Here is a 25,141-nt window from a genome sequence, read left to right as displayed (position 1 = left end):
TATAAATAGATAGATGAATATAATGAGTATGAACAAGATATTATTTTAATGATATCATGCCCTAGTTTATCCCCAATATCACATTGATCAAAGATTAAAAGTTTAATTCACATTAACAATATTTATGGAGATAGATAAATATAAAATTTGAGAGATTAGTTTCTTATCTATAATGTGAAATAATACTACTTATTACATCATAAAAATAAATAGATAGGCGAATGCAAAAATTTATACAATGATAAAAAATATACTCAATATTGTATTTATATAATGATAATAATATATTTAAATATTATAACTAACATATTTTGTTTTTAAAGCTTTTATTATTTGTCAAAGCTTCTCTTTAATTTAATTATAAAATTAACTATTTGAATAAGATTTTGTAACAGTTAATTAGAAATCAGTCTTATTGTAAATAAAAAATGAGTTGAATAGAAATAAAAATATGATAAACTTATTGGTATTATTAAAAATATTAGGAGACTCAGAAATGCATGTAGAAAATATTAAAAAATTACAATCAGACAGATATATGCTTGTTTTTGCTCTAGAGTGAGGATGACAATGGTGTCCAGAGAAAGTAGATAGCAGTTATCTGTGCTATTCGTTGGTACTTATGTTGTTACCTAAATAATAGGTATGTGTGGGTATCCAATGAATTTTAAATTTAAAAATTTGACCTCACCGAAATTTATGAATGGTTTGATTTAACTTAGTAATTCAAATTGATTTGATTCATCAAAAGTTCATAAACTATTTAATCATTAGCTTGATTAATTCAGTTCAATTGATTCAGTTTGTTACTTAGAATAATGATAATTTATTTAATACATATAATAATTAAAGATATAAACATATATACAATATATATAGTCCAACCAACTGATGAACTCAAATTTGACTTATAAACCAATTTATCCAACTAAATTTGAAATTATTTGATTGGAGTGTAGCAGGATATATCAAAATTTTCACTCATTTCACAAAAAATAACCAGTTTTATTTCATTTCTATCATAGTTAATTAGTTAGACATATTTTCATTTTAATTAATTATTAACTAGTTTTTAATTTAAAATCCCCTGAATTTGGTCTGCAGTTCTGCACCTCTGTGCTTCCGTCGGACACTGAAGAAAGAGTGCAAAATTCTGACCCCTCCACCACATATATACAATATCATTAGCAAATAATTTCAATTTTTCACTCCTTTCAATTGCAAAAGGGAAACAAATATTATTAATTGATTTATTATTTATTTGGAATAATACCAAGTGCAAATATTGAACCTTATTAATCTTTTTCATATTCCCATTTATCAAATTTTCAAACACTTCCTCTGTGAAAAGGTAAGTTATTCAAACCCAATTAATTTTATGCATTTATCAGATTTGCTGTTTAGGAAAAATCTATCTTTGAATTGGATTTTTTTTCATTTGAACCCTAAGCGTGAATTTTTGTTCATTTTATTATATTCTGATTCTGTAGGTTGTTCTCTTCAATTTTCATGCGGCAATAGCAATATAAATGGGCTTTGGTGGTGAAAACTATCAACTACTTGAATTTCTCTCTCTATCTGCTCCTGCATCTTCAGTGTCTACCATTTCAAAGGTTTTTCCTCAAATATTCACTTTTTCTTTTGTTTTTCTTTGAACTATTTCACTTTGCTTTTGTTGTTTGTTCTAAAATAAACATTAAACTATAATGGTTTTATTGCAATTTTCAAGTTTGATTTATCTGTTTAAATTGGGACTAACATAACTTCATTTAGGTTTAGCAAGAATCTATTAATCTATCTCTTCATGCCCATGCATGCTTGAACAGAAAAATAAGAAAATTTATCTTGTACCTAATGCAATTGACATTGAAAATGGATGTTATTTATGTATTAATTTTATCTGTAATGAAATCTGAAGTGGTTTAAGACCCGACTGGATCCTCAAGGTCGAGGATTTGATTCCTGGGAGCACACTTGTTCCTTACCCAAAAAAGTGAGGGAATACCCTTGGTAGTACCAAAAAACTTTGTTGTATGATCCTATGCACTATATGATGTATACATGCTTGTAAATTTAGCGATTTATTTAAATTTTGTAGCATAATCAGTTCTTTTATTTGCTGTAGTTTTTTCTTTTATTGTAAGCTGTTTCCCGAGCATGGATTTGTGGAAGCTTAAAACTTCTGGTGGTGCATCTGCATCCTCGCTGAGTGTTGCACCGTTGAGTGTTCCAAATCAGGTTGATGATATTTCTCGATCCCCCAAGGATATGAGAGCTGTTGGTCATACTAATGTGGATGTAGACATTAGAGAAGTTTACTTTTTGATTATGCACTTTTTGTCTGCCGGGCCATGCCAGAAGACGTTTGCACAGTTCCGGACTGAACTTTTAGAGCACCAGCTTCTACCTAGGAGATATCATGCTTGGTTTTCAAGAAGTGGTGTGCCTAGCGAGGGGGATGTTGATGACAATGATGGCACTTCTTTACCTTTAGATTACAACAAATTAATGGACAGGTATTTGTTTTTACTTATATGCCTTCTAATTTGTTTTTACACAAATTATCATGGGATATTTGGTGGTTTCACTGCCAATTGATTACTGTTAATAAGGTTGGAGTTTTATTTTCCACATAGCTTTTCAAAATATGTTTTCATTTTTTAAATGAGGACACACTATTTCAAAGATTTTGCTATTGAATTTGACTATATTTTACCTCTAAAAAATAGGTATTAACTATGTAGTATGTTTATAAACTATTTTTGATAAATCCCAGCAGAAATATGTATTAAATCAGCATAAATTCCTTTTTCCTTTCCATTTTTTCGTAATGTCGGTTGTTTCATAGAGATTTGATGTCTTGTAATCTTCCATCCACTTAATATCTTTGGTGGCCATAGCTTGCTGCAAAGATTTTAAGATTACTTGAAATTTGTATATATTTATAGATCCTTGACTGCTTACCTGTGTTCATAGCATATTAGCAAATAACAATTACTTTAGATCACTTTATACACATGCAGTTACCATTTATTTAATTATGTTTTTGTGGGTCAAAGTGTTGAGTTTCAACATGTAATCATTATTTGGTGTGTTGTAGAATAGTTATCTCGAAGTGGTTGTCTGACACTCTTGATCAGATAGAATATCAATAAACTTGAACTGAAGTGTATATCATAGGTGACTAACTTTCAAAAGATGGTAGCTGCAGTCTGTAGTCAATGCCTGTATACTGAAGAGGTTCTTATTCGAAGTTTAGCATTACAAATGATTTTAGTTTTAAAATTCTTCAGGCAAAGAAAAAAGAAACTTATGATTGTAGAGTATGATTGCTTTTGGTAGAGGCACATGCATTTAGATATTAGTTGAAAATGGGGACTGGTTCATATTTTAATCCTAATAAATGTTGTTGTTGGTTGGAAAAACTTTCCTTCTATGTTAGTAAGGGCTGCTTCTTCATATTTCTTGTATGGGAATTAATTACTGGTCATTTTGTGTTACTAAAAGGTATCCTCACGTTGCTAAGGACCACTTGGTAAAGCTTCTGAAGCAATTGATGCTGAGTACTGTCCATCCTTTGCATGGAAATCTTGGACAAAGTAGTCCAAGTGCAGCTGATGTTCCTACTTTACTTGGATACGGTTCCTTTTCACTTCTGGGTAGTATGTGATATGCTACAGTAATCTAACTTCTCTTGTCGTTCATTCAATTTAAGCATTTTGTTAATAATTTTTAACTTTAGTTACTCTGGGAAATTCTTTAAAATTAGGCTTTCATATGAAATTATGAATCAAGCGAACTAATGAATTTAGATATCTATTAATGATTTTATTTTATTTTCCCGTGGGATATTCTTAGAGGCATGTTTTAATATATATCACCAAAAAGATGGATGTATTAATATATCATGGCTACCAGTGACATATTATGTTTGGGATGGGTATCTCAAACCCTGCTTCAGTTTCTGTTTTGGTAAAAATTGATAAGATGTTCTGGGGCGTGGCAATGTAATTATTTTATATCAGGTAGCAATGATCATGTATAAAAATGGGGAAAGGTAAAGGATTATAGATGTTTAAGTGCTTGATCTAATAGTTGCCTCTGGCTTGTAATTTCTTCCGCTCTTCTCTTTTTGAATATGTAGTCTGAAGCATCTATTGGCAAATTTGCATTTGAATATCAATGACAATTGCTATAGAGGGCTCTGTCCCCATCATAAAACCACACAATATATATCAATATGTGTGTGAAAGAATGAGACATTCAATATCTGTTAACTTTATATTAATCTGTGTTTGAACAGTTGATAGGATATCATCAGTCAAGCAAAGCAAGTCCCCTGCAGTTTACTTGCGTTGGCCACACATGCCGGCCAATCTGGTTCAGGGGCTAAGTTTAAGGGAAACTGGAGGTGGTTTTACAAAGCATCATCGTGCTCCATCTATTCGCTCTGCATGTTATGCTATTGCCAAACCATCAACTATGGTGCAAAGGATTCAAAATATTAAAAAGCTAAGGGGACACCGTGTGTCCGTCTATTGTGGTATGGCATACTGTTCTGCTAAACTCGCTATTAAAATGGTGACTTTTTATATGAGGTCATGCCGTCATGTCCATACATCTAATTAATGTCATTAATTAGATGTGATTCATATTACAATGGTATGAAGTTTATTTCAATGCGTTTTCATGATAAGTGCTACTTTCTCTTGGACTTTCCTTCTGAAATTAAATACTGTTTTAATAATAAGTTGCACATAGAGGCATATAGGTAACTATTTTAATAACTAAACTCAGCTGATAAATTGAAAAAAAAAGATTTCATCTTGCAGCCATATTTGATCGATCAGGGAGATATGTTATTAGTGGTTCAGATGATCGGCTTGTCAAGATTTGGTCTATGGAAACAGCATTTTGTTTAGCTAGTTGCCGTGGACATGAAGTGAGTCACAAGTATGGTTTATAGAAGTAATTTTCATACTTTGTTTTCCTTTTATATCATTTAAACTTCTGTTGTCATTCATATGAATTGAAGGGTGATATTACTGATTTAGCTGTAAGCTCAAACAATGCTTTGGTGGCATCTTCTTCAAATGATTTTGTCATTCGAGTTGTAAGTGGAATACTTTTATATTTCTGCTCTGCTCTATGTTCCTCGGGTACTAAATATTTGCATCACGCAGTGGCGCTTACCAGATGGGATGCAAATGTCAGTTTTACGGGGACATACTGGAGCTGTTACTGCTATTGCATTTAGTCCTAGACCCAGCGCTGTATACCAGCTGCTAACGTAAGTCTATTTTTACTTTTAAGAGTTATTTCTCCCTGTTGTTGCCTTGTATCTCAAATCTTGTAGCTAATTATTTCACATATTGAATCCTTTGCAAGTGCACATGTCATACAAATGTGTAAGTAATTATATCTGTAAACGTAAGCTGTTTTTTTTGTTGGTAAACCTGCTTTAATGTTGTAATATATGCTCATATTGTGACTATAATTTAATAACAGTAATTGAACCCCAAAAAGGAATGGAAGGTATCATTGAAGTGTTTTAATGGAAAGCTTCAATGAAGGGTCTATACAGTAACTAGGTTGGGGGTTTGACTAGAAGATGGAGAAATAAATGCTTTAAGGGTATTTTTGTCTTTTACGAACAATTTTAATATTTGACCATTGATTAACCTCTAATTCTGCAAATCTGCTATCCTTAAAAAAAGAGTTGTAACTTGTAACTCATTTTCATACGAGGTATGTTTTGAACAAAAACAATCAGTTAAACCCCTATTACATTAATATAAAAATATTCAGACAAAATATGCATATCATTTTTAAATGAAGGGAAGTGAGAGTAATTTACTTAACATATTCTATTAATTATTGTACCTGATCCATAGCAAGGTTGGCACCTACCTATTTCCATATGCAGTGTAGTGACAATTGTTTTAATTTTTTTAAGCGTATCTAAATCAGTTAATTGTATTCTTTGTACCAAAGGAATAATTATTTATTTCTTTAATATATCATCTCCTTTCTAGTGTTCAAGATAGGCAATAACAGGATTCTTATTTCGCTACTTGACTCTTATGAGATGCGTAGGTCATCAGATGATGGAACTTGTAGATTATGGGATGCAAGATATTCACAACGCAATCCACGAATATACATGCCTAAACCATCAGATGCTACAACTGGTCAGACCAATGCTTCTTGTTCTGTCAATAGGCCAGGTCAACATGGTCTGAGTTTTTCGTTATTACCATACATGAATATGGTTCTTCAATATATTTGGTTTTGGAGTTGGATCAATTAGATTTTATTAATCTCATTGGTTTTCAAGGATTGTGCTATTTGCAATTCAAAATGAACACCTCATTTTAGATCTATAAATGGAATTATTGTATCTGGTTTGAATCAAAATATGAACTTGATTGTGTTCTCTGTGCCGAATGCACTGAGGCAAGATGTTAGACCCCTCAAAAATTTCAAAAGCAAGTGTTTTTATTTTTATTTTGAACTTGGACCCCCCTCAAACAAAGGTGTTTTTTTTAGCCTAGCTCTGCCATTGTGAATGGACGTTTGGACATACAAATTGTTCGCTTCTCACTTCAAGTGCCTTACAGATCATTAGTCTGACCTGTTGACTGCCATAAATGCTTTTTTGTTACTAGGCTATTCTTAATTAATTATAGGATTATTTGAGGAAATATTTAATTTTGTAGGGAAGAGCAATGCTCCACCAACTAATCAACCTTCCTCAAGTAATGGTCAACAACGCTATCAGATACTTTGTTGTGCATATAATGCAAATGGAACTGTTTTTGTTACTGGAAGCTCTGACACTTATGCCAGGGTATGCTTACATATGTTTGGAGGTTACTTGTTCAAATATTGCTTTCATTTTGATTGGTTTAGAAAAATACCGATATCTGCAGGTGTGGAGTGCTTTTAATTTTAAGCCCAACTCTGATGATTCTGATCAGCCTATACATGAGATGGATGTATTAACTGGCCATGAGAATGATGTTAATAATGTACAATTTAGGTTAGACTCTCCAGATTTGATCTACATGTAGTTGTTTTTTTCTTCCTTTTAAAAAGATTCTTATTGCCTTTGTTACCTCTATATGCAGTGGTTGCTCTGTGGCTTCAAAATATTTGACATCTGACTCATTGAAAGAAGAAAATACCATGAAGTTCCGAAATTCCTGGTTGATAAATGTCTTGATGCTTATTTTCTCATTTTTTTCACTGTTATTGTTTAGTGTTCGATATAACCAGTACAGTATTCATACTAAATATGTTCAAGCACCAATGTAATTTCTGTATATTTTCAGGTTTTGTCATGATAACATAGTTACGTGCTCTCGTGATGGAAGTGCAATTATATGGGTTCCTAGATCTCGTAGATCCCATGTGAGTTCCTTTCTATTTTTTCTTGAAGACCTTTTACTCCATTTATCATCCAGAAATATTTTGGGCATCTTTGTGCTGCAATTTCATATTTTTTCTGTACCAAACTTGGCAAATAATGTAGTTCCCTGTTGCTTTTCCAGGGGAAAGCTTTACGCTGGACTCGTGCATATCATCTAAAGGTGCCACCACCTCCTCTGCCTCCTCAACCTCCAAGAGGGGGTCCAAGGAAGAGATTTCTACCTACTCCCCGTGGTGTCGACATGATTGTATGGAGTCTGGACAACCGCTTTATACTTGCAGCTATAACGGGTAATGTACTAGCTAAAAGTAGTAGCTATAATGGGCTGGGGAAGTTTACACTTTATACTAAAACATATGTTTGTTTTGGTATACTTGCATATTAAAATAATGGAACCTTGTATCAGAATTAGTCAAGGTGGTACATAAAAGTACTTATATTTGGATTATTCAATTTGATTCTCTCCTGTTTATTCTTGTTATATGTTCCATATCCTCTAAGCATCTATCTTGTAGTAATTCACTCATTCTGTTGCTGGTTTTCTAGTGACGTGTTAACTACCAACCATTTCCTTTTATAACTTACTGGAAATACATAATATTGAATTAGTTACTCAAAGGGTCGAATTTCCTGATATGTTGTTAAAAGCTGACGGCAAACATCTACATCTTCTACTTTGTATTACTGATTGCTGCTGTTACCTGTATACATTGCATTCTATGGCCTCAACATGGGTACTTGCGGAGATATGCAATTGACATGTTTCCATAAAGAGTAGAAAATACATTAGGTATCACATCAACTTTATATTCTTCTGATCATTGTTTTGATGATGCGTATTTATTCATTTGACTAGGCATGCATTCACAACTTTGTGATCTCCTCCTTTTCCTCCACAGATGATCAATTTTAAGTTATTTCATAATGGAAAGAAGGTTCTTGCATGCTTAAACTGAAGACTTGTCTTTTCATCTTGAAGATTGCAGAATATGTGTTTGGAATGCAATTGATGGCAGCTTAGTGCACTCTTTGACTGGTCACACTGCATCTGTAAGCCCTCTCTCATCTCTCTCTCTCTTCCACACCTTCCTTTCCTTATGGTATCGCTCTTTTATGTGGTACTAATTTGTTCTTGATTAATAAAAAAATGTCAATGAAATTTCTGGACTAGACATAACTTCAGAAAATTGAAAAGTGGTCTGTCATACTTTTCTAATTGGGGGTTTGTAGCATAAGTTTCAGTTTAAGTGTTTTTTATAGTTCAATCTTAATTTGATCTTGTAGTTCATTCATGCCCAAATGTTGAGTTTTTAATGGTTGGCAGTCTTATGTTTTGGATGTTCATCCTTTCAATCCTCGAATAGCTATGAGTGCTGGGTATGATGGACGGACCATTGTGTGGGATGTAAGCTCTTTTTTTCATTTGGGTTCTCAATACTAGCATGTACTGCGTAAAACATACTTTAATTCATGCTTCTCTGGTATATGCTTTTTCAAGATATGGGAGGGCGTACCTATCCGGACGTATGAAATTGGACGTTTTAAGTTGGTCGATGGGAAATTTTCTCCGTAAGTGTCCATAGAAGAATAATTGTTATTACTGGACTTTCATTTACTTTGAATTGCTGTGCTTGCTTATTATTATGTATTTATAATTTCCATTGTCACATCTATATTTTTTCCCTCTTCGAAACTGTGCTTACTTTGGTAATACTCAATGTTGATCTTTCATATTTTCCGTTTTCTCACTTATTGGAACTTGTCTTTGGCAACAACAAACAATTTAGACTTACATTTTAGAGGTATATAATCTCTTTAAGTGATCTCCATGTAAAGCAGATATGCTTAAGCTGCTAGGTAAAGGCTTGTCAACACTTTTTGTTTAATATGCTCCTTCAAGCAAGAGCTCTTTGGGCAAGAAGTGTGGACAATGCACTGTTCTACTCCACATTGTGCTGAAATTCAACTTTAAAAAAAACAATGGGCAGTGAGGATCAAACTCTTGACCACTTGTAGTAGAGGGACGGTGTGTAAATATAATAATCTATTAATATGTTGTTGTGGTTGTTATAGGGATGGAACGTCAATCGTGCTTTCAGATGATGTTGGCCAAATATATTTTTTAAATACAGGTCAAGGGGAGTCCCAAAAGGATGCAAAATATGATCAGGTGGTCAAATATATCAATATGGCTTCTCCTACCTTTTATCATCTTTATCTACTCCCTAACAAAACAAGTTTAATTATATGATTGTCTGTTTGATTTCTTGGCAGTTTTTTCTGGGAGACTATCGCCCACTTATTCACGATACTCAGGGAAATGTTCTTGATCAGGTTGAGAGTAATCATTATGCCATTGTACTTTGTTGATTTTTCCCTCATGATAGAATTAATAAATCTAATATATATTTTCCAGCTAATAAAAAATGATGTTTTTACTAACCTATGTCACACCTGATGCAGGAGACTCAACTTCCACCACACCGAAGAAACATGCAGGAACCTCTTTGTGATTCTAGTACGTTGTGGCTCTTATATTGTGAAATTTTTGCTGTCTTATTTCTGTAAGAATTGCTCTAACCATAGATCATTTCATTATCAGGTATGGTGCCATACCCAGAACCTTATCAGAGTCAATTTCAGCAGCGTCGGCTTGGTGCTCTTGGCATTGAATGGCGTCCTTCAATGATAAAATGTGCTGTTGGTCCAGATTTTAGTGTTGGTCTGGACTACCCGGTGATCCCTTTGGCAGATTTGGATGGAATGCTTGAGCCACAACCACAGTTCATAGATGCCATGTTCTGGGAGCCAGAATTTGACATTGTCGTAAGTGATGATAATGACTCTGAATACAATGTGAATGAGGATAGGTCCAGTGCAGGTGAGCAAGGGAGTGTTAGTGCAATCTCTTCTAGTGATTCAGAATGCAGTGAAGATGACTGTAGTAATAGGGATGGCCTTCGTAGATCAAGAAGGAAAAGGCATAACATTGAAGTAAGTGGTGTACTTATCATCTTTGTTGGATCAATCTTTAATTTCAGCTTACCATATTACCTGTAATGTTTGTCAGGGCGAGGCAATGACTTTTTCTGGAAGGCATGCCAGTAAAAGGAATTTGAATGAGTGTGATGGTAATCCTTCTGGAAGTAACAGAGCTAAGAAGAAATCCAAAGGCGTCTCAAAATCATCAAAAATGAAATATCCCAAAGCTAAAACATTGAGACCCCAGAGAGTTGCTGCTCGGAATGCTCGTAATATGTTCTCTCAAATTAGTGATACCGATGGGGAGCATGATATTTCCAAAGATGATTCATCAGACAGTTTGGAAGATTTAGACATTCTTAGTGAATCTGAGAGGAAAATGCATAATAAGCATGAACTTAAAGAACCATTATTTGGTAATGTAGCTAAGCCTCCTGCACATTCTGAGTCTCAGGTAAAGGTAGAAAAGAAACTGGGACTAGTTCTTAAGATTTCTCTACGTGATTCTAAGAAGAATGTGCCCTTAGAGGACACGGGACTGGCATGTGAGACTCAAGCAAATATGACATGTCAGTCTTCAAGACCCCAAAAAAGTGATCAAGAAACTTCTGCAGAGGTGACAAATGCCAAACTTCTCCAAAGCCACAACACAGATGAAAACACTGATAAGTCACTAGATGAAAGTAATCATCTGGACACATCTATAACTGTTGAGGGGAACACATGCAGACAGACGTATCGGCTTTCAAGATCTGGCAATGGTTTTCAGAGTGACATTGAATTTGATGGCCACCATGGATACAATGGCAATAGGTATGTAAAGCCGAGATAAATATAAAAAATGTTTATGACACTGCATCCTTTTCTTTATTTTCTAATATCGTCCAGTTCAATCAAATATTTTTTCAACCATGTTTGAAGGAGATCGTATCATATGTCCAGAAAGTTCGACCCTGTAGGCAGCATGATTGACACAGAGCCAGCTGACCTTGATAACACACTTAAGGTTTCATCAGTTGAAACTTCATTGCTTGGCGATCATGATGGCTCCTTGACGTCTGGTTATAAGTTGAATGATGTTGATAAAGGCCAGCCTGGATCTAAGAAATGCACAGAGGACATAGTGGAAAGCAATGAAGTTGTTCACTCAAGCCACTCTCGTGATCTCAAAATGAAAGCACCAATGAAAGCAATGAAGTTAGTTATTAAAAAGAAACAGCTCTTAACAGACAATGAAGGTCCTTGCAAACTGAAATTTGTTAGTTCTCAGGCAGATTCAACAGGTGCTAGAACTGACTTAATCTCAGGAAATTCTTCTTTTACGAGACCTAACCTAGTTATGGAAGTACCAGAAGAAGCTGAGCATGACATAAAAATATGTTCTCCACAGCTACTGCATTCATATTCAGGCGGGAAAAGTTATGATCACGCACATGAATCGAACAAGTCATGTAAAGGTGAAGTCTGGCCAGATGGTTCTGGTTGTGATCTGAAAGAAAATAATTTGATTTTCAGCAATCAACATGGTTTTGGAATTGGTCCATCTGATGTTGCAAGTGATCCAAGATGTCGAACACGATCTATGAGGATGGAGACAGCTTCCGAGAAGCCAAATGCTTTGAACCTAAGGATTAAGGTTCGACAGGGTCAGAATTCCAGGGGCATGTGTAGTCTGGAAGGTTCTTCCGTTAATGTGCCTGATCAACTTCATCAAAGAAAAAGGGCTTCTAGAAACCGGCATGATGAGTATATTGCAAATGACCCTGGTATTTTAACTCGAAGGATGTCAAATCTAAATGAAAAAAAGGTGTCATGGTTGATGCTGTCAGAGCAGGAGGAGGGTTATCGTTTTATTCCTCAACTTGGTGATGAAGTAGTATACATGAGACAGGTAGTTTATGTTATGAATTTGTGATATTTTAACCTCATAACTCATACCACTTTATAGTTTGTTTTGGAATGTATGTTTTTGTGATTTGTTTCCCAACTTATATTCTTGACCTTATTTGATTGGTTCTATAATATGTTTCCTAATTCATATTCTCGATCATATTTGCTTCCCAGGGCCATCAAGAGTACATAGAATCATTTATGCTAAAAGAATTAGGTCCATGGAAATTATTTAAAGGATTAAGCGCTTCTGAAATTTGCAAGGTTGAAGAGCTTGAGTATGCAGTGCTCCCAGGTTCTGGGGATAGCTGTTGCAAACTCAAACTTAGATTTGTAGATCCTTCTTCACATGTCCATGGCAAATTATTTAGATTAACTCTGCCCGAATTGATTAACTTTGCTGATTTTGTTGTTGAGAAAACATGGTATGATACTGCTATAAACAGAAATTGGTCTTCAAGAGATAAATGCTTAGTCTGGTGGAGAAATGAAGATGGGAAAAGTGGAAGTTGGTGGGATGGTCGAATTATTGCAGTGCAGGCCAAATCTCATGACTTTCCTGACAGTCCTTGGGAAAGGTATCAAGTCCAGTACAGGACTGATCTGACAGAAACTCATCTGCACAGTCCATGGGAATTATATGATCCCGAGATTCAATGGGAGCACCCCCACATTGATCCTGAGATTAGAGATACTCTGCTGTCTTATTTCACTAAATTAGACCACAGGGTGGGTAGACATGAAGCTTTATTTCTTAAAACCCACTCTATCTTTCACTAAACTAGGCTTGTTGATAGATGCGAAGTGTCTAAGTTTTGACATGTTATATTTCAAAATTGACGTGAGTACGGGTCAAATGGAATATTAACCTTGTTCTTTTTTCCAACTATTCCAGGGCTATGATATCCAGGTACTGGACCAACTATCTGAGAAGTCAGAGTTTTCAAACAGGTACTTTAGTTTGCAGCTTAACAGGATCAACCAAATTGAAATTTCTGTCTGAAAAACAATGGACTGATCTGCCAGTGATCTTTTATATGGCCCTCTTATGGCAATTTCATAGCCTGGAAATAATTTTGCAATCTGCGTAGAGCCTCATAACTGATACTTCTATTTAAAGCTTACAAAGAAAGTAAAAAAAAGCAGCTCCAATAGACAGATACTAAAATTGAGACAAATTTCAAGCTTTTAAATAATGCCATGTTTGGTATGCATTACAGGTTTCCTGTTCAATTATATCCTGAGTTGATTCAAACAAGATTGAAGAATGACTACTATCGGAGGGTGGAAGCTATTAAGCATGATATAATGGTAATGCTATCGAGTGCTGAGGAATACTTTAGGATGTCCAAAAATGCTCATTACTCAACCATGGTCAGGCGAATGTCAGTTTGGTTTAGAAGGAAACTTGATATGTTATAGAAAGCTCAATACAGATTTTTTAGGTTTCTTCAAACATTGTGTTCATTCTTTGATCTAATTTTGGTGAACTTGTTCGTCGCCAAACAATGATTTTATAGAATGGAAAAGGGAGGTGGTAATATTAGTTGCCACATTGCTATGTATATGTGCAATCACTCATCCTTTCACATGCTGATTATCACCACAATGATAGATAGTGATAGGTTGGGGGTGGAAATGAGTCAAATTGAGATGGCTCACGGCTATTTGTTAAGGTTTTAACAGCCTGCTTGTAGTGAAAGATGTTCAGAAACTAAAATGAACTGAGATTGATGATGGACTACCCTATCAAAGTTAACATTTTTTTAAGAAATTCTGATCGAAGTTAATATGTTAATGTTAGTTTGTAATTGCACGTTAATCCCTTGAAAGAAAGGGTTAGCTATTGATTCCCAGCCCAGTACTGGAAATTGGAGTTTTGCCTTCATTAACTTAATTGAATTCAATTTGTGCATATGCAATACAAATGGGATAGTTTATACTTATTGTTAGTCACTTAGTTGTATAGTGTGTTCAGATGTCTTTGTAAATCCTGAAATTTTCTAAAGCCCATTAATATTGCTTATTATGCATTGAACATAGACGTGGTATATGGATTTGATTTTAGTATTTGGTGGTTATGCCTTTTTGTCTGCAATGTTTTCGGTATTGAGATTGATTTTCCAACTTGTATCCATCTCAGTTTCTGCTTTGTCTAATATCACTTTTTTGGTAGGGAATCAGTACTAGAACATCTTTTAAGCAGATGCAGCGTCCTGGCTTATTCTATACTCAGCTATCACCATTTGAGTATAGATTTTCACAATTCACAATTTTTCAATGGGGTACCAAGGTTTTCTTTAAGCTCAAGTTTGTTTATATATGCCATTTTGCCTATAAGTTAGCCACCATCTATTAGATATATAGTATTAGGACATTAGTAGTATTTTATAACATTTGGGGAAGATAATTTTATACCCACAAAAGAAAACTAGTTAATTCTATCCTTTCTTTTGCTGAAAATGATTTTCTGAGAAGCTCGAAATTTTAGCTTCTCATATAATTTAAAGAAGGCTAATCTAACAAGTGCTTGAATATCAAGAAATTTAAAATACATTTATTTTTTAGAATGATTTCAAGCCTAACACACTCTTAAATTCTAATTTCTCAAGTGTTAAAGCAGCATATTTCTGGCTTAGCTTTTAATGCATTTGTTGTATTGGTCTGTCCCCAGCCATATGACATGTCAAGCCTGTTGAGGAATTCAGGTGCGGTCCAATACAAACATCTTAAGAATTCATTAATTTCATATCCATTAAATATGATACTCTAGGATGATAATCTCACTGAATGTTTTTATACATGTTTTTTGCATCACTGTTAAACTGTTAATATTCATTCATGTTCTGTTGGATATTATCATTTAATTTGTTATTCATCATTGGTAGCCAGTTCTCATGATAATATCTTATTTTATGACTTCCTATTTCTCTCTTTCAGAAGGGTACTGTTAACTCGAGAGAATTTAAGAACACTTTTGAGTTTTGACCAATTAGTCTACCAGTTTGAAGTTCTAGGAAAACATTTTTACTGTGCAACAGTTCTCAAAGTAAACTATTTCAGAACAACAATTATTATTGAACATTAAGATATATCACATGGCTAGTCCTCATTGGTTTTATCATAAAAATGGTAATTCATTCATTGAAAAGCTATAACTCTTTAATAGCAATCTATGTTGATATCAATCCTAACAGGATGACTGTGTCTTGTTTTTTCTATCTGTTGTGCAAATATCTTTTCATTGATTGTGTGCTTTTCCTACAAATAGTTATAGCGGAATCAGTGATGAAACTTCATGTTTCAGAACAAATTGAAGGTTGTCCCACCCATTGGACATGTTTTAGAATGTCCTACACTACAATCAACTTGATTTACAACACAAGTGAAACATGTTGGTGAATTTACTTGTTCTCTCTACAGTTTTGGTTTGGTGAGTAGCTGAGACAATGAGCACACGATAAATGATGTAAGAGAAGATGCATATGAATCTGAAATCATTTTTTTCTTCTTTTTATAAAAAAAATATGCCCCAAAACATTGGAATTTGCCAAGAGCATTAGCATAATGCTTTGATACAAATTTAAAGCAAATAACAACCCATGACTATGATTAATGTCTTAAAGTTGCAACATGTGATATCTCATTTTCTTCATCTCCATCAAACATTGATGAGTCATCGTCAGAATCCTGATATGCAGAGGAACAATCATTCTTTCAGTTGTGATCACATACCAAACTCACAAATCACAATCAAAGAATCAATCATGTCCAAATAAATAATGATTAAATAAAACATGAAAATGAAAATAAACCTGAAGATAGTGACGTTGAATACTTTTATGAATGCCCCCGAGCGTCCTAATAATTATGTACATAGGTACTATAATTCCACTGGCCCTTAATATAAAAACCTGCAAACAACACAAGAGATTTAGTTCAATGATTCCCAAAGCTAATGATATTTCCCAAACCATGTTGTAGTACTTACAGTAAGAATTGTAAATGGGTAATCTTCCATTCCATTTGAAAGCACTTCAAATAAATGTCTTACAAGCAAGATTAGTGTAAACTGCAAAATTAGAAAGTTGTAGTTATTTTTAAACTTTCACAGTCTCATGTCTCCACATGAAATAAATTTATTTACACCAAGGTACCTATTAGGCATAACAAATAAAATATTTTCATGTCATTAAACATAACAATTTAAAAAAATGCTTCTAATTTAAGTTCATATTAGTATCAGCAAATCTACCAAAGTTGCAGATAAAAACCGGACTCGAAAAGAGAAGGTAACTCTTCCTTACTAATTTGAATTACAAGAATATATTGGAAGTGTATGTTTAGATAGGGGATCAACAAATCCTTTATTTCCTTAAAGGGAAAATATGCTTAAGTTTCATGCAATATGGCACTTACCTAGAGCCATGTACTGATGACTTGGCACTAATTGCAGCCTACTTTGGGAACTTTGACTTATTCTTTTCTAAGTCCAGGCAAGATCATTTTACACTTTAGTAAGTTTCCAATTTCAGATTATTAATTATAGTATAATAACATGTGCAGCAATGCCACTTGCCAGGTTCACTAACATTAAAATTAATTGAATTCTATTAAAAGTTACCATTCTCCTCTGAATAAAGAAAGATAAATATAGATAATACTTACAGTTAAAGCCATTGATCTGCAGCAAGACGCGCTTCTATCTGCAGCAGAAGTGCATTCAGAATAATGGTCTTCTATTGCTATTCCTTCAACTATACCCTCTATTCTTGCATTTAACGGTTCTTGCTCCATCCTTGAAATTTGTAAGCTTCCCCTTTAATATAGTTCAAGAACAAAAAACGTGTCAAGTCAGACAACTTTCAAAATTTGAAAACAATTGACTTAAAAAAGTATGCTAACATAGCTTAGTTAAGGGTTCAAAACTTATAATTATAAAATGCTTAAGGTTAAGTAATTAGTGGTAAGGCACAAAAGTTCACTTTGATTGAATTGCACGGGGGAAAGTTGAGTGAGTTTGAGTCGTGTTGTAACTTGTAACAAAGGTAATTAAAATTGTGTTGCATTCAACATAAGCATGTGAAATTAAACTGTATAGGAAAAAAATGTTGTAATGTGGAAGCTACCTAATTGTCATTGCTGCATCAGAAATTTGAGATTTCTTTGGAACTGCTGTATATCCAGGTTCATATTTCTGTTCATCCAATGTATACAAATGTAACGTGATTAAAAAATATACTGACCCCATTTTCCTAAAATAAACAATGTAAACAAACAATGAAACAAGCATTGTTACATAAATAGAATACTAAGAGAGAGACCTTAAATACGTTAATTGTAATAAGCAAAGCTATACAAAAGACAAATAAAGAACCCCAACGTTAAAAATGATAGAACATACAGGTAACTATTTCTTCCATTCTTTTAACATTAAAAATATAATATTTATTTAGCTTGAAGAAACCATAACTGATTGAAAGTTAGCAAAATCAAAATGAAGAAAGTAAAGTTTGATTTTGATACCTGCAGACATATTTCACAAACTGTGTTTCCTTTCTCATCGCACCATTTCTGAATGCAATCTCTATGAGCAAACTGAAAATAAAAAAACAGTTATTAATGAAATGGTTCCCAAGATAACAATGAAAAAACAAACACACAATTGGTAGTTTCAAATATTCTGAATTGTTATTAGTATTACCTTAACGGTTCCAGAACAAGCACAAGGAGCTTCTAAGCTTTTTAAGCTCTCAAATTCTTCTTCATGGCAAATTCTACAACGAGAAACCCCAGAAAGTAATCGCAAATCATCAACGAACAAAACAACCTCTTCCATGTTTCTTCTCACAAACACAGTTCTTTGCTCTGTTTTTTCTCTCTTTCGAATTCTGTCTTGTGCTCTGTTTTTCTTTCTTTATCTGAAATTAGTGTTATATATATAAAATGGAGTTGTGAATTTCCAATAATACCCTTGTATGATTTCACATGAAAAGAAAATTAAATCTGTCGACATGGATAGATCTTTTCATTTTCCTTATATGAAATTTCTTTTTTAGAAAGTTACGTGGATGTACCTATGTGAGGGTAATCGAAAGCCTAATTTCAGAGCAACCCTTACAATTAAGGATAGCTTATACCCCACAATTTAGGCAAACAGACTTGTAAATTTCAATATAGGATAAAACAAAGTATTTAATTTGATTAATTAATATATTAGATTTCATTTTTTAAAGGAATTAAAAATATCATGTTTAGAAGCTAAGGCCTAGGATAAGCAACACGAAATACATCATAAAAATAAAACTATAGATCTAGATAGGCACCATACTCCAATCTTGTCGATGGTATTATCCATCACACCTTTTTAGCCGATTAGATTACACACAAGTTCTCTTATCTAAGCATGTGTTCCAAATCTATATCTCAATCATGATTAAGAACCAATAGCAACAAATCTATGAAATGTACTTTTCCCATGTTAGCCATATCATATCTATTTATTATCACCAATTTTGACAAGTTTAAAAATTTAATAAGAGGTAACATATTTTATCGAGTTGAAATTAAGCTGCATTTTAAGGTATGTACAATATATATGGTATAAAGTCGTGATTTTTTTGAAGATAATTATTATTTTAAACTTTTTACCACAATGCTTAAATTACAAATTAAACATTATTTTATAGTATTTTAATCACTTTATAATGGCATTATACAAGTAAGATTATTCTAAAGTGTATTTCTCTTCAGAAAATCTCATTACATATGTATTAATAGAGCACTAATTATATTCTCAACCATTCATTATATTCAATATTTTGAATTATTGACTTTTAACATCTGATGCAAACAAGACAAACTCACAGCAATAACAAAATATGTTGCATGGATAAGCCATCACGGGAATAAATTTAGGGTACATAATTTTTTTATTATATTTTGTTAAATATGACTGCCCCTTGAATGATTTCTTAAGGTGACAAAATTGAACAATATTGATATGACATTCTTTCCTTGTTGTATTTTCAATTTTTTCCTTAGCATTAAGGCTAGCATTGACCCATGCAAAGAGGATAGTAAATTGCAATGCAGGGTCAAACAAAACTTCCGCTTGCTTCCTTTGAAAGTCAGAACTCTGGAGCATTAATTAAAGATTGTCAAAATGCAAGAGAGAAAACATACGAGGATGCTTGACTCTCTAGAATTCGTTGCTTATATAAAGAGAACAAGCCATCGATTATTGCAAACTGGAAGATAGAGTAAAAGTAAGAAATGCATCTTATCTACCCTTTGCTAAGAAATATTCACCTTAGATCACAAAATATGTGAGAGTATTTGTTGGAGGAACTTGAGTTCATTCTCTGCCTAAAACAACAAGAAGACTAGGAAGAAGACGGAGATGAAGATGCCGTGAGGCTGAGTAATAGAGAAGTGAAGATTTGGAGCTTTTGAGAAGAAGAATGAGTTAAAGAAATAAAGAATTAATAAAAAAGAATTCAGCAATGAAAATGATCTTGTTATTCAACAAACACAATGCACAAGCTATTTATAGTAAGTTCACAACCAACTAACTTTCAAAAACTATTTTTAAAAGGGAACTAACTAACTAGTTATTTCTAACACTCTCTTAATTCTAAATCTCTTGTTACAAGCAAATCACACACAATAACCTTCTCAACATTCTAAATCTATCAACTTTCACCGATTTTGTCATCACATCAGTAACTTGCAATTCAGTTTTGCAATATTTCAAACATATCTTGCCTTTTTCTACTTGATCTCTAAGGAAGTGATACTTCCTTTCTATATGCTTGCTTCTGCCATGGCCAACCGTATTCTTAGTCAAGTTAATGGTTGAATTGTTATCAACAACAAGCTCCACACTGCCTTCAAACCCAACCATCAACTCTTCAAGTAAAGAACTCAACCACGAGGCTTGATAAGCAGCATGACAAGCTGAAACATACTCAACTTCACATGTAGAGAGAGCAACAGTTTCCTGCTTCTTTGAGCACCATGACACTGGTGAACCACTCAACATGAAAACATAGCCCATAGTGCTCTTTCTCTCAATCAAATCCCCAGACTAGTCTGAATCAGAGTATGCAGAGAGTTGCAGCCTGCATTTTTCTAGTTTATTGGAGAAGAAGACTCCAAAATCAAGTGTACCACTAAGATATCTTAGAATTCTCTTGGCTGCTATGAGATGAGGCTTCCTAGGATCACTATAAATCTACTTACCAATCCAACACTGAATGAGATTTCAGGTATGGTATGGCAAATGAATCTCAAGCAACCAACCATTTGTCTAAACTCAGTGCCATCTATAGCAGGTTTAGTGTTTCCTTTGTCCATTTTCAGGTTTGGCTCTACTAGTGTCTCAACTGAGTTACAATTAAACATGTTGAACTTCTTTAGGACATCTTGTATGTACTTTCTTTGGTGCATAATAATTCCTCCTTCAATCTGTCTAAACTCTATGCCTAGGAAGTAAGACATCTTTCCTAGATCAGACATTTCAAACTCTGATTTCAGGTTTTGCTTAATCAACTCAACTCCATCTGAATTGCTTCCTGTAATCAGGAGGTCATCTACATACAAACAAATGATGAGAACATGGTTGTTGCTTGTGCACTTAACATAGACACCATGTTCAACATCACATTTCCCGAATCCTGCTTTTAAGAAGAAAGCATCAATCCTTTTATTCCAAGCTCTTGGAGTTTGTCTCAATCCATACAAAGCCTTCTTCAATCTATAGACTTTGTCATCACTGCCTCTGATCAAATCCATGGGGTTGCTTTATGTAAACCTTCTCAATCAGTGAGCCATTAAGAAAGGCTTACTTCACATCAAGTTGCCACATCTCCCAAATACTCTTGGTTGCTAGAGCAACTATCAGTCTAACTGTCTCAAGTCTGACCACATGAGCAAAAACCTCAGAGAAATCTACACATTCCTTCTGCATAAAGCCCTTTTCTACTAATCTTGCTTTATACTTGCCAATGGAGCCATCTGGTTTGAGTTTTGTTTTAAAAACCCATCTTACTGAAATTGGTTTTTGATCATCTGAAAGCTTAACCAACTCCCAAGTCTCATTATTGATAATGGACCTTAATTCTTCCTCCATAGCTTTCTTCCATACTTTCTTATTAAGGGCTTCTTCAACTGTGATAGGTTCAATATCTACAAATAGTGCAAGATACTGAACTAGCTCGCATTCATTTGTGATTGCATTATCAGGTAGGATTTTACAATCTCTTAGTCTAGCTGGTAGGTTTCTCATTCTAGAGGATCTGCTTGCTTCACTATCATCAATTCCATCTTCTGATTGAGGCTCTATTCCACTTGAATTCAGATCTTCTGATGATATGAAGTCACTTGGATTCCATTCCAGGGGAACTTGAATTACAGGTTCTATCATCTTCTATTTTTCAGTCCAAGTGCTTGATTCATTGAAGTGCACATCCCTACTGAATAAGACTTGATTAGTCTTGGGATTGAGTAGTTTATAAGATCATGTTGAATGATAGCCTACAAAGATCAACATCTCACTCTTGTCATCCAACTTTCTTCTTTTCTGATCAGGGATTTGTCTATAGCAAGCTTATCCAAAGACTCTAAAGTGTGTAATTGAGGGTTTCCTACCAGACCAGACTTCCTCAGGCACTTTAGATTCAAGTTTCTTTGTTGGACAATGATTAAGAACATATGTTGATGTTGTTGTAGCCTCACCCCATAAGCCATGTGTTAAATTTCTAGACTTCAACATGCTCCTAACCATGTTAAGAATGGTTATATTCTTTCTTTCAGCTATTCCATTGTGCCAAGGAGTAAATGTGCAATCACCTCATGCAAAATTTCATTCTCAGTGCAAAACAACTCGAATTCTTTGGAAGTGAATTCACCCCCTCCATTAGTTCTCAGCACCTTGATTGATTTTTCTGATTGTTTTTCAACCATGTACTTGAAGGTCTTGAATATACCAAACACATTACTCTTGAGCTTGATCAAGTAAAGTCAGATCTTTCTGCTGAAGTCATCAACAAATGAGACAAAATATCTATTTCCACCAAGTGAGGGAACCTCAAAGGGACCACAAACATCAGAATAGACAATGTGCAGAAGATTAGTAGCCCTTGAAGCAGTGAATTTGCTAAAGGATGATCTTGGTTGCTTGTTAATCTAGCAGTTATCACAGATCTTCTTTGGTATCTGAATTGAAGGCAAACCAATGACCATTTCCTTTGTTTTCATGAGACTAAGGTCTTTGAAATTCAAGTGACCAAGTCTCATGTGCCACAACCTTACATCTTCACTCATTATTTCAGCATTAAGACATTGAGATTCAATTGCATTGAGATTTACCTAAAAGGTTCTGTTTTGAGTGAGAGGTGCTCTTGCGATCTTCTTTCTGGTTGAATCAAAGATATCAAACTGACCATTCTGCATGCTCACAAAGAACCCTTTTTTTCTAATAGTTGATCAAGGCTGATCAGGTTGCGACTCATGTTTGGCACAAAGAGCACTTCAGAGATAAGGGCATTCCTGCTATCTTTTCTTTTGATTATAACATCTCCAATTCATTCTGCTTGGATAGTTCTATCATCAGCAAACCTTACCTTACTCTTCTTGTTAGAATCAAAGTTGACAAGCCACTCTCTATGGTATGTCATGTGATTTGAGCACCCAGAGTCCACATACCGTATTTCTTCACTACTATTGCCTTGGCTTGTTGTCATCATTAACAAGATGGGTGAGCTTCATCATGGTGTTGTCTGTTGTGAGCATCAAAGTATCTTGGTTGTGCTTGGCATTCAGAAGAGAAGTTGCCCAATTTACTGCAATTGAAGCACTTCACTCTTTTTCTGTCTACTTTGTTTTTTCCTCCCCTCCAGTTGCTACCACCTCCTCTCTTTGAGTAGGTTGATGCTTGATCAAGATCAGTGCTTTCTTGATCTTGAAGTCCAAAGCTACTTGAGTTCTTCCCCTTGTAGTCTCTCCCTCTTCCTCGGTTTCTTTCACTATTCTTACCAAAGTGTCTTCCCTTCTTGTAAGTCCAAAGTTACCTGAGTTCAGTTGATCTCTCAATGAGTTTTTGCTCATGAGCCTTGAGGGAGCCCTGAAGATCTTCTAGCTTCAATTATATGATCAAAATTTGGTGTAAGAGTTCTTAGGATCTTTTCGACAATGGCTTGATCAGCTATGGCTTCACCACAAGCCTTCATCTGGCTTGTAAGACAGATGATCATGTTAAAGAACTAGGCAACCTTCTCATTCACCTCCATCTGCATCAATTCATATTGGTGCCTCATGGTTTGGAATCTAACCTTCTTCAACTGTTCTGCTCCCTTGTTATATTTCTCTAAGATTTGCCATGCCTCTTGTGAAGATTATGCTAAAGCAATCTTCTCAAGGTGTGCTTCATCAACACACTGATGTAGAAGACACATGACTTTGCAATCCTTCCTTTTGTTCTCCTTGTGTGCCAATCTTTATTGTTTTGTTGAATCTGCCTCAAGTTGAGGGTAACCAAGCTCAACAATTTATGAGATTTCTTGAAACCTCATGATTGCCCTCATTTGAATGTTCCATATATTCCAATTTTTGCCATTGAGGACAGGTAGACTAGCTAGAAAACTTGTACTTGTGTGCCTCACCTAAAGAAAGCAGAAGAAGGAAATTGGAGGGGATAGAGTGCATAGGATCTCACTTGAGCTCTTGATACCAATTTGTTGGAGGAACTTGAGTTCACTTTCTACCTAAAACAACAAGAAGACTAGGAAGAAGAAGGAGATGAAGAAGCTGTGAGGCTGAGTAATAGAGAAGTGGATATTTGGAATTTTTTAGAAGAAGAAGAATGAGTTAAAGAGATGAAGAATTAGTAGAAAAGAATTCAACAATGAAAATGATCTTGTTATTCAACAAACACAATGCACAAGCTATTTATAGTAAGTTCACAACCAACTACCAACTAACTTTCAAAAACTATCTTTAAAAGGAAACTAACTAACTAGTTATTTCTAACAGTATTGAGCACCAGAAAACCAGAAAAAAATGAGTAATGAGTCGAACACTTATTTAACTTTAAATGCAAGATGAGAGGGTATAAGAATTTAAAAGAGTAAAACATAGATCATATAAATAATATGAGTAAACACTTGTTTTTAAGGAAGGGGTCGTTATCCCTAATCACCCAAAACTGGGTATGTACTAATTACTTAATCTTAAACATTTGTTATGAAGCTAAGTAAGCATTAGATGAACTCTTACCTACTCATTGTAACCTATTGGGGGAATTAGTAATTGCATTAATCTATTACTATTATGAGATTTTTGTTTAGTTTAGCTTAAATTGAATGACTTCTACTGTTGAATATCCGAGAGCATGTCAGATTGATAGGGTGTACGACAAGTGGATAAGTATGCAATACATGCCCATAATTAATGGAGGATCTAAATATTTTTTAGATATACAACTAATTTTATTTCTAAATGACAAATATTTTTTTATATTCTTTTTTAAAATTATTGTGCTTTCCATTATTATTACTCTATGCATAAATTTGTTTAATATTTTATTAGTTGGGAGGATTATTGTTTAGCTCTAAACTAGCTTGGATATATAGATATTGAGAAGTAATTTTTGAATTAAGATTAGCTCCTATTTTATTCTGGCACTCAACTTGCAAATCATGTCGGCCAGCCAACGACAATTTGTATATGGAGCCTTTTAATTATAGTTATTGGGGTTGACATATTCTTTATAACCCCTACTTCATTGTAGAAAGGGAAGATTCTAATATGGGGTTTCATGATAAAGTCAATAACTAT

General features: G+C 34.1%; 2 protein-coding genes across 3 annotated transcripts; one reads left to right on the top strand and one right to left on the bottom strand.

Moving 5' to 3' along the window:
• On the top strand, window positions 1,222-14,069 carry LOC109336367 (bromodomain and WD repeat-containing protein 3-like). 2 transcript variants are annotated; one of them, XM_019572921.1, is made up of 26 exons: window positions 1,222-1,351; window positions 1,491-1,613; window positions 2,126-2,516; window positions 3,508-3,659; window positions 4,304-4,543; window positions 4,833-4,942; window positions 5,036-5,113; window positions 5,184-5,290; window positions 6,097-6,227; window positions 6,720-6,850; window positions 6,933-7,042; window positions 7,131-7,208; window positions 7,335-7,413; window positions 7,554-7,722; window positions 8,412-8,482; window positions 8,757-8,837; window positions 8,931-9,001; window positions 9,506-9,602; window positions 9,707-9,766; window positions 9,896-9,950; window positions 10,035-10,426; window positions 10,503-11,227; window positions 11,336-12,305; window positions 12,479-13,033; window positions 13,200-13,255; window positions 13,525-14,069. In XM_019572921.1, the coding sequence occupies exons 3-26, from the start codon at window positions 2,158-2,160 to the stop codon at window positions 13,724-13,726; spliced, it is 5,079 nt and encodes a 1,692-aa protein (XP_019428466.1). In that variant the 5' UTR covers window positions 1,222-1,351; window positions 1,491-1,613; window positions 2,126-2,157; the 3' UTR covers window positions 13,727-14,069. The 2 variants fall into 2 exon arrangements, with proteins under 2 accessions (XP_019428466.1, XP_019428467.1); XM_019572922.1 differs by having other exon boundaries at window positions 3,508-3,662; window positions 6,097-6,191.
• Window positions 15,691-18,385, bottom strand: LOC109335316. Its single transcript, XM_019571448.1, has 7 exons — window positions 18,009-18,385; window positions 17,831-17,902; window positions 17,434-17,501; window positions 16,973-17,123; window positions 16,296-16,376; window positions 16,120-16,218; window positions 15,691-15,994 (listed from the first exon to the last, which is right to left on the bottom strand). The coding sequence occupies exons 1-7, from the start codon at window positions 18,141-18,143 to the stop codon at window positions 15,917-15,919; spliced, it is 684 nt and encodes a 227-aa protein (XP_019426993.1). The 5' UTR covers window positions 18,144-18,385; the 3' UTR covers window positions 15,691-15,916.

Source organism: Lupinus angustifolius, chromosome LG20 (genome assembly GCF_001865875.1).
Source record: "Lupinus angustifolius cultivar Tanjil chromosome LG20, LupAngTanjil_v1.0, whole genome shotgun sequence".
NCBI classification, from domain to species: domain Eukaryota; kingdom Viridiplantae; phylum Streptophyta; class Magnoliopsida; order Fabales; family Fabaceae; genus Lupinus; species Lupinus angustifolius.
Note: the sequence above shows the minus strand (reverse complement) of the source record. Positions and strands in the feature narration are given on the sequence as shown.

Excerpts from the sequence above, each read along its gene's own strand:
- LOC109336367 (XM_019572921.1), top strand. The coding sequence starts at position 2,158 with ATGGATTTGTGGAAGCTTAAAACTTCTGGTGGTGCATCTGCATCCTCG. Across the intron at positions 6,228-6,719 it reads TTGTTCTGTCAATAGGCCAG|GGAAGAGCAATGCTCCACCA; the intron begins GTCAACATGGTC and ends TTAATTTTGTAG. Across the intron at positions 7,414-7,553 it reads CTAGATCTCGTAGATCCCAT|GGGAAAGCTTTACGCTGGAC; the intron begins GTGAGTTCCTTT and ends TTGCTTTTCCAG.
- LOC109335316 (XM_019571448.1), bottom strand. The coding sequence starts at position 18,143 with ATGGAAGAGGTTGTTTTGTTCGTTGATGATTTGCGATTACTTTCTGGG. Across the intron at positions 17,903-18,008 it reads CTTGTTCTGGAACCGTTAAG|TTTGCTCATAGAGATTGCAT; the intron begins GTAATACTAATA and ends TTTTATTTTCAG. Across the intron at positions 17,502-17,830 it reads TTTGTGAAATATGTCTGCAG|AAATATGAACCTGGATATAC; the intron begins GTATCAAAATCA and ends TTGGATGAACAG.